Source organism: Thunnus maccoyii, chromosome 7, assembly GCF_910596095.1.
Source record: "Thunnus maccoyii chromosome 7, fThuMac1.1, whole genome shotgun sequence".
Taxonomy (NCBI): Eukaryota; Metazoa; Chordata; class Actinopteri; order Scombriformes; family Scombridae; genus Thunnus; species Thunnus maccoyii.
In genome coordinates, this window is record NC_056539.1 from 13,587,334 (window position 1) to 13,605,899 (window position 18,566).

At 41.1% G+C, this 18,566-nt stretch overlaps 2 protein-coding genes across 2 annotated transcripts in view; both read left to right on the forward strand.

Moving 5' to 3' along the window:
* The window catches only part of st6galnac5b (ST6 (alpha-N-acetyl-neuraminyl-2,3-beta-galactosyl-1,3)-N-acetylgalactosaminide alpha-2,6-sialyltransferase 5b), a 24,917-nt gene continuing 6,351 nt past the window's right edge, over positions 1-18,566 (forward strand). The window contains exons 1-4 of the mRNA XM_042416048.1: positions 1-141; positions 676-891; positions 16,297-16,706; positions 18,317-18,424. Coding sequence (XP_042271982.1) covers positions 121-141; positions 676-891; positions 16,297-16,706; positions 18,317-18,424 — 755 coding nt within the window. The 5' untranslated portion in view covers positions 1-120. The remainder of the gene's footprint in view (positions 142-675; positions 892-16,296; positions 16,707-18,316; positions 18,425-18,566) is intronic.
* The window catches only part of ptgfr (prostaglandin F receptor (FP)), an 18,818-nt gene continuing 18,642 nt past the window's right edge, over positions 18,391-18,566 (forward strand). The window contains exon 1 of the mRNA XM_042416047.1: positions 18,391-18,424. The gene's annotated coding sequence lies outside the window, so the exon portion shown is untranslated. The remainder of the gene's footprint in view (positions 18,425-18,566) is intronic.

The following is an 18,566-nucleotide window of genomic DNA, read 5'->3' on the forward strand; positions in this document are numbered from 1 at the left end:
TGCGCGCTGATCCCACTGTTGCCGCCGCTCAAGTGTTGCATGCTGGAGAGTCCCGACGCTCTGTGAGAGCTTTGGCTCCGGTAGGATGAAGGCTCGCTCTTCGTTTGGAAACGAGGGAAAATGAAGATGAAGATAAGAGTGGTAATTATGAATGAGACCTGCAGGACATATCTCTCTAATGTTCCTTATGTGGGGGAGCTTTAGTGTTTTGGTTGCTCAGAAGTGAGCGCAGGCTGAGAGCTCTGTCATGTACTGTGACCTAATTGCACTTTGTGATATTTCATTTCATCTTTTGCAGTAGCTATAATATTCCTATAAGATAATCCTTGAAGAGCGCAGTCGTGTGAAGTTTCTTTTTTTCCTGCAGGGGGAAATAATGATGAAACATGTTTGAATTACGCCTGCTGCTATTTTTGCACCGCTCTTTAAAACATGTTGCCCTGTTAATAGAGCATGTTGTGGCACAGCTGACATTTCATTTGAAGCCTAGTATGAGGAAAGCGCAGCTGTTATTATTGTGTTGCATCTGAAATCTGACATTTAATCACCAGTCATGACCAAAAATCTCGAAGCTTATAGACAGTTTTGAACTTAACTGAGTATATTTTTGTAATCAAGACTTCTGTCTAGATGCTGTTTTAATGGTTATTTATTTAAACTTGTGTGTCTCTCCAGTGCCAAGGGGTTAGTGGCATCATCATCATCACAATGGTTACCAGTTTTATGTTGGTGTACAATAGCAGCTCTGGTGACAGATCTTCGTCATCATCACCATCGTCACCATCTGCCCACCGTCTAGATGGTCCTGCTGCATCTGTGAAAAAGCCAGAGAGACCACAGAAACTTCCAACATCAACACTTGAGGGGTATACAGGTGTTATAGATCATAAGGTAAATATACACCATCTGCACACTGTCAGACAATCTGTCTCCTAATGCATTTTCACAAAAAAACAATGATGTTGCAACTGGTTTCTCCTTTGAAATGTTTTTGAACGCACATGTCCTAATTATTTTATTAATGTCCAAGTTAAATGAAAGCTGCTAAGGAGGTGAAAAGGAAGCAGAATATCTGTATCATAATTTATATTATTTAACAGGGGCCATGCCAGTATTTTTTGTCTTTTTTGGAAAGTAAGAACTAAAAGCTCTTCAGCTTCCATAAAATTAGAAGATGCTGGGAAGTGGTGCAGGTTGGCACAAAGCAAAAACATTCACACACCACCACAGAGACCAAGGTTAAACCTCAGCTCGGTCGTGTGTTCCAACAAAAACAATTGCCAGTGTTTGGGGTGAGAGATCATGTTCTTGTCAGTGCAGTAGGAACTTGCATGGGATCTGGGGGCATAGAGAGAATTTGGCAGTCGAAAAACGGGTGGTGACTTTTAAAGGTTTTGGAGGAAGCACATGGAGGACAACAGAGATAACAGTGACAAGGACAGCAGCACTCAGGAACTGTTCGTGGGAAGAAAATAATGCTGTAAAAACAGCAAGAAAGTCACGTTCAGTATCTCTGTGATGTGCGTTTTGCCAAATTTTTCTACATTGATTTAGAGCTGTAACAATGAGTTGATTAATTGATTAATTGCCAACTATTAAATTAATCACCAACTATTTTGATAATTTATTAATTGTTTTGAGATATTTTTTTTGAAGAGAGAAAAAAGATTTCAAAGCTTCTCAAATGTGAATATTTTCTGGTTTGTTTAGTCCTCTATGATGCTGATATTCAAACCAAAGTGAATATCTTTGGGTTGTGGGCTGATGGTTGGGACGTCATATTGGACTTCAGAATACAGTGATTGACATGTTTCACCATTTTCTGACATTATGGACCAAACAACTACTTGATTAATCGAGAAAATAATCAACAGATTAATTGATAATGAAAATAATCGCTAGTTGCAGCCCTATGCTGATTCAGTCGCTGCATTACACACAGTGTCTTTCCTTCAACACGACAGTAGTGCCCTTGTGATTTCTCTCCAGTCAAATTCCACAGCGAAGAATTTGAATTCACTCAGTGCATTTGGACATATCTGTAATCAGTTGGGCATATGTGTCGAGTGCCTAGCCTTGGAAAAGAACTTTGATTGCTGTGGCACTTTTGTACAGCACCAGTCAAAAGTTTGGACGCACCCTCCCATTCACTTCAATGAGAAAGTGTGTCCAAACTTTTGACTGTACATATGTAGTACCAACGAAATTATGTCCACCCTCTCGGTTGAATCTGATGTGCAGGTTTATTTTACTTTTGGTAATACATACATGTACAAGATGCCAATTTAATCTATGCCATTTTTATATGTTTACATTTCATTTTTATGTTTTTAAGGCAGGAGATTAGCAACAATAATGAGTTCTGTAAGTGTGGTAATTGAAATTGTGAAGCATTTTCTGTTCATTAGGAAAAGCTAATATGAGTTTAATACAGCCCCACTTTCTGATGTAAGGCTATGATAACAACAAATATTCTCTGAAGAATTGAACTCAAAAGCTGAACTTACTGTGGAAACACCATTTCTAAAGACTCTCTGTAGTTTACCCTGTTTCCCAATTCATAATTAATTTGTCTGCCATGGCTACTTAAGACATCACTGCTGTAATCTTCTGGTCATATAAGCACCACAGTCAGTGTTACTGTCATTCAGAGACCTATTGTTCAGACCCAGCACAGTATTACAGACAGCTGATTCAGATAGATAGATCATTCAGACAGCGTACTGTCTCCCCTCAGTAAGAAAGATATGCAGCGAGGCACAGTGCTAAGATAAGATAAGATAGACTTTATTGTCCCGAAGGAAAGTTGTCTTGGACACGTACAGTATCTGTTGTTCAAAAAATACAAAATAACAAAGTGCATATAAACAGTACATACACAGACTGTCACCCATACACATGCACACATGCAATACCTACAGTACATGCACACATCATCAACCAACTAATTGCACACTGCCTGTCGCACAACACACCTGTAGTCATCATAATGGTGTACATAATATGTGCAGTAAGAGTAAAGCAGCCTCATCAACATAGAGCAGTGTTACAGGGTTTAGCCTCTGGGTAGCTTGCCATTGAGGGCTGTGATGGGGCACAAAGGAGTTCTTAAAGTGGTTGAGACTGCACTGGGGGACTCTGAAACGTCTGCCTGAGGGAAGAAGCTGGTACTCAGGGTGGAGGACATGAGTGGGGTCTGAAATAATTTTGTTGGGCCGGTCTGATGATTGCTTCATCAAAGACACCCTGTGAGTGTGGGATGCCGCCTGGCTCCCATGATTTTCATGGCTCTCTGTGTTAGCCGAGTAATCTGGGCTTTCAGCTGTTCACTGAGTTTGCCAAACTAGGCTGAGATGCCATACTGCAGGATGCTCTTAGCTACAGCATGGTAGAAGAGGAGCAACACTTTCTGGTTGACACCAAAAACCCTCAGCGTATGAAGGAAGTGTAGCCGCTGTTGTTGTTGATGTGTATGCCCAGGTATATGTAAGAGTCAACCTGGGCTATGTTCTGGTCATGGATAACCACTGTTGAGTGGTCTCCATTGGATTTGAGGTCGAACACTGTCTCCTCTGTTTTCTTAGTGTTGAGGGTGAGGAAGTGTTTGTTGCACCACTGGACAAAGTTCTGAATCTCATATTTGTATACAACTGTATCTGATGTGTCGGACATGAGACCGAAGACAGCTGTGTCATCAGAAAACTTTATCATGTAATTGTTAGCAGTGCTACGGGTGCATTCATTGGTGTACAGGGTGAACAGGATGGGGGGGCTAGGATGCCAGGATGGGAGTTGGTCAGGGGCTCAGATAGGGTCCTGTTCACCATGACCTGCTGGGTGCAGTTGGTCGGAAATGAGTGGTACCACTTAATAGTGAAGGGTTGACATTCATCTGTTTTCAGGAGAACATGAAGCTGCAGGTTGTTAAAGGCTGAGCTGAAGTCTACAAACAACAGTCTAACATTGGGCCTACGATTCTCAAGGTGTAGTCACTAAGTACACTATACTGGTAGGGATCAGCATAGGCAGGTGTGGAGAGGACATTGCAATGCTCAGGCAGCACTGGGAGGAAAGAATTTGAAGAAGTAAAAAGCACAGTGTTCGTTACAGTTCATCTTTCACTGATTAATAATTAGTGACATGAGAGTGCGAGAGTGACTCTGGTTTGGAGATCCGGCTGAGACTTGCTAGACTTGTCTCTGTCTCTTCAGTCAGCCAGATTCTACGCTCAGGCTTCCTCTGTAACCCTCATCAGGTCCTTTTAAAGTCAATGAAAAAGAAACATTAATCTAAGGATTTTTCACTGGTTCTTATGAGAAATTAGAGGCAGGTTTTTACGATTTAGGCACTTCATTATTCACAGTCTCTCATAACTGTCCACCTCCTCCTGGCTGACGGTTGACAGGGGACTCATGATGGATCATGAGGGCTCCCAGCTCTGATGCTGCACCCTTAGACAGAGCTGGGCAATGACTAACCAGAGCAGACCTGCTGTAGGATCTGTGGAGTGGGTGGATCCGTCTGCACAGTTCCTTTCAGGGTCATCTGAGGTCTGTTGCTGCTGCTGCTGTAGCTACTGCTGGAGGGAATCTTGGCAGCATACACAGCACTGGTGGATGTATGCAGACGACCCCATGCAAATGCACAGACACGTTAATAAAAATTGTACACCCTTATCAGAGCCAGGGATGCTTGAAAATGTTAGGAGAGCTTTATCTAATGTGCCCACTGGACCCTGTTTATGTCCTGCATTAACTTTTGTGCATTTCTTGTTTGCATGGGCTGTGATAAAGTGGGCAGTGGAATGTGACTGCTTTGCTCATTTATGTCTCACCCAAAAGCACATATTTATCATTAAGACCATGTTGCTTCATGTGACTGCATGTTAAAGGTTAAACTTCTTCCCCTCAGTACTTTCAGTGCTTAACGGTGGAATGAAAACCCACATTTGTATACTGAACCATCAGACTTCAAAGTTATGGTGTGCATTTAAGTGGGATATTTTAAGCAACTGGCTCAGCGTTCGTTATGTTCCTCTGACTTCTGCAATGTCTGCAGGTTTTTGTGAGATGTCTTCCTCTAGTATTTATTTCTTTTCTTGACAAGCTACAGTAATTAGTGCCGCACTTCATGAATAGACTCTTTCAAACACACACACGCACACACACATTTAAATTTGAACACCTCAACAAACAGCCGCACCATTTTTCTCCTTTGCTCCTCATCTTCTCTCCCTCTCTGATGTTTTGCTGATTCCAGTTAAAGAGATGTTGACCTTTGAAGAACTGTCAGCAGAATCAATCTACATTGGCCTTTATATACGCTCTAATCACAAAAGCCTGTGTGAGAGCACGGGTGTGGATTGTAAGTCTATGCCAGTTTATGATGTACCTACTTATTATGGGCAATACCTGTCTGTGCTATGGCCTTTAATGCAGTCGGTCTCGGAGGAAATGGGTGTCATTAGAAAGTCGGTTATGCCAAATATTCTCCTGCCTACACGGACCACTTTCTATTGTTCAATTTTAAGTTGTCTTATAGGTATGTTAATGTACAAAGGCAGCTCATAATAACAGGCAACTTTAAAAATTCCCAGAATAGGCTCATTTTAATTCCACTCCAAGTAAGGGAGACACCCTGGTGAAACAGACTATGTTATCAGGTGTCATCTTCACCGTCTTCCTTATTAATTCAAAATACCTGTAACCCGCTAGGTGATGATGGATAAATCCAACATGAATTAATGAATATCATCTTCTTTTTAGATTCTCCATTGCCTGCCAGCCATGATGGAAAAAGCCAAACATTATGCCGCATCTCTCCATCAATTCGCCGCTAACAAGGTTACGTTCTCTGAGGTGTAGTCTTTTTCTCTCTCTCTCTGTCTGCGGTTGACTGGAAGAAGAAGAAGACAGGCGCCTTCATTATCTCGCCTTTATTTGCTCAAATTGAGAACAGAGCAATTTCAATGTGTGTCACCGGGAGGCGCTTAATGAGTCAACTGTCAGGAGGAATTCTGTGCAATTAATTGGTCTCTGAGAAAAGGAAGCAGTTCTGACCATTAAAACTGTCACACCATGTAACAGGTGTCAATTAATCCACCTCTGCTCTCAGTTGAGTCAGTAGCATTTCTTTTTTTTCTGTGCACTTCAGAAAGTGTTCAGTTGCTGTCACGATAATGATCACCATCTAAATTATTTATGCCACTGCAAGCAAATTAGGGCTACAACCATTTTCATAATCTGGTATTTACTTTTTTCGATTAATCAATTAGTCAGTGATATGCAAAAAAATTCTCAGAGCCCACCACAGGTTTTGAATTTTGCCAGACTAACTATCCTTTAAGATATCTGTCATATATGACAAAGAAAAACAGCAAATCATCACATTTGAGAAGCTGGAACCACAAACATTTGGCATTTTTGCTTTAAAGATGACTAATTATTGCAGCTCTAAAACTAACACAGCCACTGTATGTCTTTATGTTCACCCACCACTGCTCATATCATAGGATGTTTTACATATAAGGATATGGCTGGTGATATTATAATATTTCTTATTGTCAACAAATCCCATGAAATTATCAAACCAACAAATATTGACGGTGTAGCCAAAGCTAGTCCAAAAACTATTAAAAACACATCAGTGAGGTACACTGTTGCACTGGGTCTCATGTTCATTCATTAAGGTGAACATGGGCACTGTATTTTATTTTGAGTCATTCCCACATATAATGTCCTACTGCTGTAAATACACAGATCTGAAGCTGACAAAAACTAAAGTGCTATTTACTCCTATCATTTGCAAAAGAAAACGATGACCAGACGTTTTAGATAGTTAATCATTTATTAAAGAAATTATATATATTTTGAAAATTAAAGTAAATAATCATGACATATCTTTAAAGATTTTTGTCTCAGGCAGAAACAAATGGGTTTAAGGCCGAGAGTCACTGACAGGCTTGAGAAGATGGAAGGTATTAAAATATGGACTGTGTGACTGTGTCTGAAATCGCTCTCTTGTTCACCTTTTCAGTATTCTCTGTACAAAAAGACACTCACTAGTTTTCTCTATCGTGATCAGTAAATTGAGATTCAGGGACACTTAAGTGTCATCATCATTTTGGGTCATCACTGACATACCTTCAGAATTCAGACTCTGGGATAAAACGATGGACAGTAAATATATGGAGTGATTTCTGGCACAGCCACGGTCTCTTAATGGGATTTGTTGACAGTAAGAAATATAGAAAATGCCATGCTTATTCTTCAAATCCATGGTTAGTTGTGGAAATAGGGGCCTTTTTTCTTCGTCTTTCTGTTATTTGCTCTGACCTCCAAATAGCTCAACCCTTCCTAATGTTTTTTTTTTTTTTTTCTGTGGTTTTGTACTATCTACCCCTCCTAATCTGAAAGGGGTGTAGGCAGAGACTGGAGGTTTGGAGGCACAGTGGAAGCTCTGGTGCAATATTAGAGGGTGATTGATGGGGTTTGCTCTGAAAGCAATTATGATCCTGGGTTCCCCTGGGAAGTATATAAACAGGATCATACTGATGAGTCTGGAGTCAGTGTGTGGGCGCAGTAATTGACTGGGACTGGTACCAGAGCCGTATTCTTGACTTAGTCCTCTTCTGCTATTCTTAATGGTACAGCTCTCTTTAATCCGGTCGGCATCACATCAGAGTTCACTGAATAGCCTCATAAGGTTGAACCTGTTGTCTTTTTAGATCATGTTAATCCTGGAAAGTGTCTTGGTTACAAGGTTATGCATTATTGATCAAGGTAGACAACGCTCTGTCTGCATGATAAAATGCAGACTGTGTGTGTGTGTGTGTGTGTGTGTGTGTGTGGGAGTCAGCAAGTGCGAGCTGGTTCGCAACTCAACAGACCACTGTGTTGATTCAAGGCTGAGTAAAAATCCACCACCTGTAGTATGAAATTTATTACACTTCATTTATTCAGTCAGCTGCCTGCCTCCTGAAATATTCTACATCTGATTCTGAAAGCCCTTCTTGCAGGGATACAGGGTATATAAGGGGCTATTTCCCAGCACCATCAAGCTGTCAGAAGCTTGGAGAGCCGGTGCTGAGGTTTCAGCATCTGTAATGGCAATTTTCATTTTTTGATGTCCTTTCTTTTCCTGTTTTTCCGGTTTACCATTACTACACAGGTAGGTTAAGTTAGGAGTGATCTTACGCAGATTCAAGAACAGATTTTCCAGTCCGTTGGCTGCCGTTTAGTTTGTTGTTTTATTGAAGTCTTTGTACATGACATGAACATACCGGGTTTCTATCCTGCCAGCTGTAGTGTGCGTCTGTTCCCGATCTGTAAGAACTGTATGTGCTCCACCTGCCTGTGCCTTCCGTTTCCTGTCACCTATGCCCCTAAATATACAACCCTGTGCATCTAATGACTGCCACCCAGTGTCCAAAATAATGCTGCAAGTTATAACTAAACAAATGACATGCCAACAATCAACATAAATGGCTCCTACATACCGGCCCCTAATTGTTTTAAGTATATAACAAAACAATTACCAATAAATAATAAAAAAGGTGCCATATCCATTATACATTACATATACAATTTTCAAAAAATGCATCTACTATGTGTTGGCATTAATCTTCTTTACTGATTCTTCAGTCTTCTTTTTTCTTTTCCTTTTTTTTTTCTTGCCGTTTAGGTCTCGGCTTCTTGGAGCAGACATATCTTTGTTATTGGTCTTTCCAAGATGCTGCTCTTCGTCTGGAGTCGAACTGTGCGCACAAGTCCTTGTGCATCTGGTTTAGTTTCCAGTATTCTGCCCATTAGCCATGAGCCTCGTGGTGCAGTAGAATCAACCACCACAACAATGTCACCTGGAGCAAAGCTTCTTTTCACCTTTGACCACCGTTGTCGTTCTTGGATAAGAGGTAAGTATTCCTGTGTCCACCGTTTCCAAAAGAGATCTGCCATGTATTGCACTTGTCTCCATCTGCGTTTGATGTACAAGTCTTCTTTTACAAAGAGTCCAGGTGGTAGTATTGGCTTAGACTTCAACAGAAGAAGATGGTTTGGTGTGAGTGCTTCCAGATCCATTGGATCATTAGCAGAGATTGCAGATTCCAAGTGAGGTTTTGGCCATTCTCTGTCTGGCTTACAGAGAAAATCTGGTCCCTGGATCCATCTTTTGCAGCTCAAGAAGCGGTCTGCTGTTAGTCCTCTTGAGGCTTCATCTGCAGGATTTTCCTTTGTGTTAACATATCTCCATTGTGATACATCAGTAGCATCCCTTATAAAAGAGGTCCTGTTTGCTACAAATGTTTGGAAGCGTTTGGTTTCGTTGTTGATGTATTTAAGCACCGTTGTGCTATCGGTCCAGAAGATGGATTTGTCCAGTTGAAGCTGTAATTCCTTTCGCAGCATTGTGTCAACTTTGACAGCTAGGACTGCAGCTGTGAGCTCCATTCGGGGAGTCGTTATTTGTTTCAATGGTGCCACTCTGGATTTTCCTATTATGAATGCAACATGCGCTTCTCTGTTATAGTTTTCCAGTCTTATATATGAGGCAGTACCATAGCCACTTTCACTGGCATCTGAAAAGTGGTGTAGCTGTGCAAATCTGATTTGACCAAAGCTTGTGGGCTTCATGCACCGGTCTACTTTAAACTCTGCCATCTTGTTAAGGTCTGCTAGCCATCCTGTCCACCGATGCAAGAAGGTTTGGGGTATGTTTTCATCCCATCCAAGTTTTCTCTTACAGAGCTCCTGCATAATCAGTTTGGCTGGCAGAGTAAATGGTGCTACAAATCCTAAAGGATCGTATATAGAGCCGACTACGGACAAGATGCCACGTCTGGTGTATGGTCGTTCCTGTGCAGCAATTTTGAACTTGAAGACATCTGTTTCAACACACCAGTGCAATCCCAGGGCTCTTTCCATTGGCAGATTGTCTTTGTCCAAGTCCAACTCCTTAGTCTCTTTGGTTCGGTTTTCTTGGGGAATGGATGCCAATACAACACGGCTGTTGCTGATCCACTTTGACAGCATGAATCCTCCCATTTTGCAGAGAGCAGTCAGGTCTCTTACCATTTGAACTGCTTCCTGTTCCGAAGGCAGGGATTTCAAACAATCATCTACATAGAAGTTGTTCCGTATTGTGTTTGTTACCTCTGATGGAAAGTGACCTTTGTTGTCATCAGCAGTCTTCCTTAATGCAAAGTTTGCACAACTTGGTGACGATACGGCTCCAAAGAGATGTACTTTCATCCGGTATTCAACAAGATCTTGCTGCACATCACCATCGGGCCACCACAGGAATCGCAGATAGTCAACATGCTTTTCTGATACTCTGACTTGATGAAACATTGCTTTAATGTCAGCCATCAAAGCAACCGGCTCTTGTCTGAATCTGATGAGAACTCCAATGAGTGAGTTGGTAAGGTCTGGACCCTGCAGCAATTGGCAGTTAAGTGATGTTCCTTTAAAGACTGCACCACAGTCAAACACTATCCTTAAGGTTCCTTTCTTTGAGTGATACACTCCGTGATGTGGGATGTACCAGAGTTCTCCATCGCTTCGATTCAGCTGGTCGACTGGTACCACTTCAGCATAACCATTGACAATCATTTCTGTGAGGAAAGATTTATATTCATCATGAAATTTCTTATTCTTGGCAAACTTGCGTTTCAGGCTCTGGATGCGCTGCACTGCAATGCAACGGTTATTTGGCATGCTGGGCTTTTCTTGTGTGAAAGGTAAGTCTAGGCAGTAGTGTCCATCTGTCACTTTTGCTGAGCGATTCACAATGTCCAAGAATTTTATATCTTCCCTAGACATTTCCTCTGTTTCCTTGCTGGTTCCTTCACTGAAGTCATGATTGTACTGTTTGACCAGTAGCTCCTCCAAGTTTACAATGGATATTCGATTGACAGCAGCAGCAGGGCAGCCATTTTCATCCCTTATGCTTTTGTCTCCTCTCAGGGGACCATAGATGACCCACCCCAGTAGGGTCCTCACAGCATATGGTCCATCCCCTTGGCTGTTGACCAGCTCCCAAGGTTCCAATACCTTTGAAGCATTTGTCCCGATGAGTAGGTCAATGCCAGAGTCTATTTCATGAATCATGATATCCTTCAAGTAAGGCCATTGTGTCAGATCTTCTTGTCTGGGAATGTTGAGCTGGGAAACAGGCATGGTTTTATGTGTGAACACATCAGATATTTGAATGAAATAGTCTTTGTCCAGACTAGATATTTCCAAACCTGAGATATGATGACTGGTCACAGGCTTCACTTGGTTCATGGTACGTAAAAGAATATTGGTCCTTTGCCCTGTTATGTTCAGCCTTCTCATCAAGCTTTCTGTGCAAAAGGTAGATGTACTTCCATGATCCAAAAATGCATATGTTTGCAACACTGTGTCCCCCTTTTGGCTCTTTACTTGTACTGGTACAATGGAAAAGGTACAGTTTTCATCACCGGCCCCAATATGCCCACATGTATGAGGTGAGAGAACAGCATTACTCCCAGTTGCTTTTTCACTCTGTTCTGTATGTTCTGTTTTTTTTCCTTTGTCCTTTTGTTCAATGTGAAGTATTTCAGGATGATTTTGGTTGCACACATCACAAGTCAAACGACTCTTGCAGTCTTTGCTCATGTGTCCTATTTTTAAACATCCAAAACAGACTCCCTTCTCCTTTAAGAAGTCTATTTTTTCTCTGTGCATCTTCTTCCTGATCTGTGGACACTGCCCCAATGTGTGACCACTCTTGTTGCAGAACAAACAAGAACTTTGAGAATTGGTAGTAGGTACATTTCCTTTCATTCCATTTATTGTCAAATTTTCTTGTACTGATGTTTTTACCGGTGTTACAGCTGTTGCAAAACTGCTTCCTCTAGGTCTTGACTTTTCTCTTGTTTTAGTAGAGCTTTTGACAGTTGCAGCTGGCTTAGCATCCTGAATGTTTCCAAAAAGTGGATCTGATAGTATCTTCACTTGTCTCTCTATGAAGTCTACCAGGTCAGGAAATCTAGCTCGGTGTCCACGCTGCTCCTGTAACTGACATGCTCTACTTCTCCACTTGTCTCTGAGCCTGTAAGGCAGTTTCAGAAGGATGGTCTTCATATTGGAAGCAACATTCATTTCCTCCATATAGGTGAGATGTTCCATTGCAGTGCAACAACCTCTAAGGAACAGTGAGAATGCTTGTAATGCTTCCACATCCTCTGATTTGATCACTGACCAGGCAAATGCTTTGTCCATATATGCAGTGGCAATCTTATGTTCATTACCAAAATGTTCTTTGAGCAGATCTTTTGCTCTTTGATAGCCCTGGGCTGGGGGCAGATGTTGACAGCTGCGGACTAAGTCTTTTGGAAGCCCTCTTGTATATTGCTCTAGGAAATGCAAGCAGTCACTGTAGTCATCACACTTTTTTTCCACTCCTCTCTCAAATGCCCTGCGGAAAACTTCGTACTGTAAAGGATCACCATCATAAACAGGAATGACTCTTGGTGGTAAAGTAGAAGAGAGACTTTGTTGAGCCAGGAGAGCAGTGATGTCATTTTGCCTCTGTATTAGGTTACACATATCACCTTGATTGCCATCATTCAATACAGGGGGTGTAGTGCGAACATGCCCCTGCATATGACTCTGTACATTTTGCCTTTGAGGAGAATATTGTATTAGATGGGTTGTATCATGAGGTCGAACAGATGGTCCGTGAGCTGTTTCTTTTGGTCTAACAACCTGTTGCTGGGAAGAAGAGTTAGTTTCAATCAACACATTCTGTCTTTGCTGCACTTGATCTGGTAGATATTCATTTGTGTGTGGATTTAATTTAGCTGATGTTTCATTTTGAGCAGTTCCTTTTCTCAAATAAGAGTTCATGCCATCAGAAACTCTAGAGCTGCTTCTTGATCCCAGAGCCTCAAGTATGTTGATTTTTGCATTGGTTGCTGCCAGTTCAGTTTCTAGTTCCAGTTGCTCTTTCTTTCTTTTCAATTGTTCTTCTTGTGCCTCAAGCTCATGTTTTTTCTTCAGGGCAGCAACACGTTCCATGAGAGCAGCCTTTTCTGCCTGAGCTTTAATGCGAGCAGAGGATGTTGAAGATGCACGTGATGAAGAACTGGATTTGTGCTTTGATTTAGGTTTTGAGGCATTTGAAACACTGTCATCAGGTCCAATGTCATCTGAATTTACTACACTTTGTAGTATGACACTTTCAGCAACGGAGTGTGCAATTTGCTGTCCAGCCTCAGGTAACCACACCTTTACATTTTGTATACACCCTTTAAAGATTTCCATTTTTCGTTGAAACCACTGATTTTGCTTTTCAAGTTCATCTTCAGGCAGTGGTAAATTCACCAGTGATTCATGGTTTTCCTTGGCTTCATCACAGAGCTTGATTAATTGAAACAAATTAGATTGTACTTCTCTTGCATTTTCCTTTAATTTCATGAGCTCTTTCAGCATTTCCATCAACTTGTTAGCTTGTTTACATTTCCTGTTTCTTGTCTTCTGACAATTTGCAATGAACAATTCCAAGCCTTTGGCAGTGTGTTTGATAGCCCTTTTTTCCTTTTCAACATCGTCATCTTGTGACTGAGCATCAGACATATTTGTTCACTGTCTCTTTAAGACTTGTTGACGAAAGCCGTATGCTGCCGGCACAATGTTTCAAACAGCTGATCGATGTGCGATCGTAGCTTTCAGTCTTCAGTCCACCAACTCCATTATAATAGCCGTCTTCCAATACGGCTTCGCATATAGCTTCTCCAATAAAGCTTAATGCTTGCATGTACTCACTCAGTTTGCGGTTTTCAATCACCGTCAGGTAAGCGCAGGTGACGAAGATGTCCACCTGGTTTGGTAATGGCGGCGTCCTCTTTGTTGTTCCGCGTGACAATGCTCAGTCCGTCTGAATGACTCACGAGCTCCAATTTCACTCGAAGAGCGAGTTCTTACTTAGGTGTAATGGCAATTTTCATTTTTTGATGTCCTTTCTTTTCCTGTTTTTCCGGTTTACCATTACTACACAGGTAGGTTAAGTTAGGAGTGATCTTACGCAGATTCAAGAACAGATTTTCCAGTCCGTTGGCTGCCGTTTAGTTTGTTGTTTTATTGAAGTCTTTGTACATGACATGAACATACCGGGTTTCTATCCTGCCAGCTGTAGTGTGCGTCTGTTCCCGATCTGTAAGAACTGTATGTGCTCCACCTGCCTGTGCCTTCCGTTTCCTGTCACCTATGCCCCTAAATATACAACCCTGTGCATCTAATGACTGCCACCCAGTGTCCAAAATAATGCTGCAAGTTATAACTAAACAAATGACATGCCAACAATCAACATAAATGGCTCCTACAGCATCACTGTCAAGGACAATTCAATTGCCTTTTACCAGTTTAACACATTCACTGACGATTAAAAATAATTAAAAGTTGTTTGTGAGTAATTGTTTTGACAGTGCCCGAAGGGGAGAATGCACTCAATCTGTTGTATGTAGAAAAAGAGACAACTAAGAAGGACTGTGATTTTTTTCTAGCTATGGCAGGGAGGGTATGTTTGTGCAGTGAGGCATGTAATTCGCTCCAGACTACCTGTTATTGGGGGGGGGGGGGGGGGGGGGATGGGCTCCAACAGGAAATGGGCAATGTGGTAGGGAATGTAAATACCTGTTCCTCAATGCATAGAGCTGGTGAGAGTGTGTGTGTGTGTGTGTGTGTGTTTGTGTGTATAGAGGGGATTACAGCTGGTTTTGGATCTAGACACATTCTAGGCAGTTGCAGGCTCTTACCAGAGAAACGTGATTGTATTACAAATCTGCTGCCACGTCGAACTGTGCACAGATTTAAGGACATCCCCAGACACCATGCATACACACGTGCACACACACCCACATATACACACATATGCAGATAAAGACACACACACACACACAAGGCAGTGATTCAGTGTGGGGTCACAGAGATAGTGGGAGTGCATTATAAATATAGCAGTTTGAACAGCGCAGCCTGTGATATCACCTGTATGCACAGCTGTGGTGTAAAAGCAGCTGTAAGAAAATAATAAATTGTGACAAACTTTACCTGCCTTCTTAGTGGAATCCACCTCAAGATGGATCCCAAAGGTGGACGTGATCCTGGCCTTAGTACTCATCCAGCCGCGTCACAGAAACACACACACACACACACACACACACACACACTTTCCCCTCTCAGAACCTGATGGAGTGTGAAGCTCGGAGCACAGTTCAGAATGCCAATGTAGCTCTCTATTAAATTTGAGAATAATTCATGTGAGAAGTCTCTGGGCTTTTGCTGTCAGATCATTCAATCCAAGTTCTGCCCCGACACAACAACATAAATACCTACTCAGTATAATTCAAGCCAATATAACTTTTTAAAGGTTTATGCACAGGAATGATCCTCTGAGTGAACTGGACTTTGTGATTGAGCATGTTCTGACCACTACAAGTGAACATCGCTCTGAGGCTGTGTTTGACTGAATAAATATACTGGCTTAAGCCTTAAGTGTATGCATGATGTTCCTACAAAATGATAGTACTGCATAGAATAGCCTCTGCTCCACTGTCAACCATAATAATCTGCAGTGCATTTGAATAATAGGATACCTGACAGAACAGCCCAATACAAGTCTGGCTGCTCCATTCTGTGCCAGTTGCACTTTATTCACGTTCTGTTTGGACCCAGATGACAGAATAATCATGCTATTAAAGGGCAAAGTATCAACGTTAATTTGAGATTGAAGTTATCACTGTGTGTGTACTTGTCAAAAAACTACATTAATCTGTGAATATAAATGGAAAAAGCCTGGAATTAAATGTAAAGTATTGGCTCTATTATCAGAGTAGCTATATATATCAAGCTTGTGGGAAGTGCCCTTGTCACAGCTGTCATTTCTGCATGTGTTGCTGTACAGACTGTGCTGAACTCTTTCACGGTCCTGTTTTTTTTTCCTCTTGGAAGCTATATTTTAAGTTCAAGCCTAAGACTTCTACAAATAAGACTTGACTTTGATAGCTACAGGATGCAACTTAATCCCTTTTGCTTGTTGATACTTTTTTAAATCATGTTTTTTGGGAACACTCAGGTTTTCTTTGTCTCTAAGGATATGCCATATACTCTGTTGCAGTATTTCTTTAGACTGTCATGTGTTTAGTGGCACCATAGGAAACATGTGTGGCTTACTCGGATGAAACTGAACACAAAATCCCTGTTTCACAGCCTTTCTTTAATATTCTCTAAATAAAATCTGATTTTCATAATGTTTACCTTTGACCTTCCACCTCCATAGCCTCTGAGGATGCACTGCGGGACTTGCGCCCTGGTGACCAGCTCTGGCCAGCTAACTGGGAGCAAGAGGGGTGAAGACATTGACCGCTCTGAGTGTGTCATCCGTATGAACGACGCCCCCAGCGTGGGCTATCAGCACGACGTTGGCCAGCGCACAAGCCTACGTGTCATAGCTCACTCCAGCCTGCAGAGGGTGCTGCGGAGCCGACAGCAGCTACTTAACGCAAGCCAAGACACGGTGTTCATCTTCTGGGGACCAAACAGCTGCATGAGATGGGATGGAAAAGGCCACGTTTACAACAACCTGAGGCAGTTAAAGCAGCTACTGCCCAAACTCAAAGTCTACATCATTTCTCGGATTAAGATGCTGAAGTTTGATGAACTATTTAAAAATGAAACAGGGATTGATAGGTAAATGGTCACACAGTCATTCCTGTCACTGTGAGCTAGTCTGTCCACATAAACATTAAAAAAACGTCTTCAGCTTATGAGTTTTAGCCACTTGGAAATAAAATTTGCAGATAAGGGAGAGCGTTTTACACTAGCGCTGCAGCTAACAATTATTTTCATTATCGATTAAACGCATTTTCTTGATGAATCAAATAACTATTTTGTCTGTAAAATTTCAGAAAATTGTGAAAAATACTAGTTATAATTTCTTAGCACTCATGATGACATCTTGAAATGTCTTGTTTTGTCTGATCAACAATCCAAAATCTAAAGATATTCAGTTTACTATTATGTATGACACAGAAAATCTTCAAATCCTCTCAACTGACATGCTGCCATTCCTTAAAAAATGACTAAAAGGATTATTTAATTATTATGAAAACAGTTGCAGAATAATTTTCAGTCGATCGAGTAATTGATTAATCAACTACTTGCCGCTCCATATTACACAGATTACACTACTTTTGAAAGGCCGTCATTTTCTTATGTGGTGTTACTACTGTACATGGTAAGACATTTACAGAACTGGCGCAACATCAGAAAGAAAACACAAATTCTATTTTGATGCCATTAAGATTTCTCCAGAATCACTATACTGTATATCTCCAGTCATTACAAGCAAAAAGAAACATGGTTAGAAAGCATCCATCAGAGTCTTGGACAGTGAAGAGACTAATTATTTACTGATAAAAACAAAACAAAAGAAACTTCATCCTAATATGGAACACAGACACATAACACTTACAGTACATGACATTTTTTCTGATATGATTGAGCTTTAGTACATATATTCTCACATATATGTTTATTTTAAAATGAGAGTATCTACCAAATATAATTATGCAGCTGGATTTTTATGTACAGATATATATAACTTAAGAGAAACTTAAATAGTAGCTCTTCATCTTAACTGGAAGAAGTGCTGTACATTTTCTGGAGCAGCAGTTAAAGATGCATAGAAACAAACTTCATCAGAGTTATTGAGACGTTTTTTCCTTAATAACAGCAATTTTACAGATTTAGGGCAAGCACAACTTTCTTGCTTATTATACGACAGATGGTAGTTTCATGTCTCTTTTCATATGTGATACAGGTATCTGTACTGTGGAAAACTGTCTGAACATGCGCATACAGAAGAAGAACGAAATAGATAAAGCCATTTTGTTGACGTGAATCCAGCCATTCATATAAACTCATTTGCATGTGAACAGGAAGCCCACAATATGATAAGAACACGTTGTATCTGAAAGGAGACTGCAATCACTTCAAACCTTCATCTAACTATAGTCAGTGCAGAGTAAATGTCTTCCTCATTCCTTTTCTGTTGTGTACAAAGCATAGGAAATATTAGGAACGACTTACAATTATGGAATTGTACCCTCTTTGCACAGCGCATGTATCATCTACTATAACTGGAGTTGATCAGGTGAAATCTAAAAATAAGTGGTCACATCTTAAATTTGTCTCATTTGATCAGTCAATCTCCTGGATGGAGCAAGTACTCCCAGTATATTTATACACTACATGAGTATGGATTTACTAAAAAAAGGTGGATCTCTCTTGTCTTCCAGGAAGAGATCCAACTCCTGGCTGAGTACTGGCTGGTTCACCATGGCCATAGCCCTGGAGCTGTGTGACAGGATCAACGTGTACGGCATGGTGCCCCCCGATTCCTGCAGGTAGAATCAGATTATTTCTAACACAACAAGACTTTTAGTTGCTCACAAAGATTACTTCAAAGTAGCAAAGAGCAAAATACTAATATGGGCTACTAGTAAACCATGCACAAGACTGTCTGTTTTCCAAGCAGACTTTTGTTTA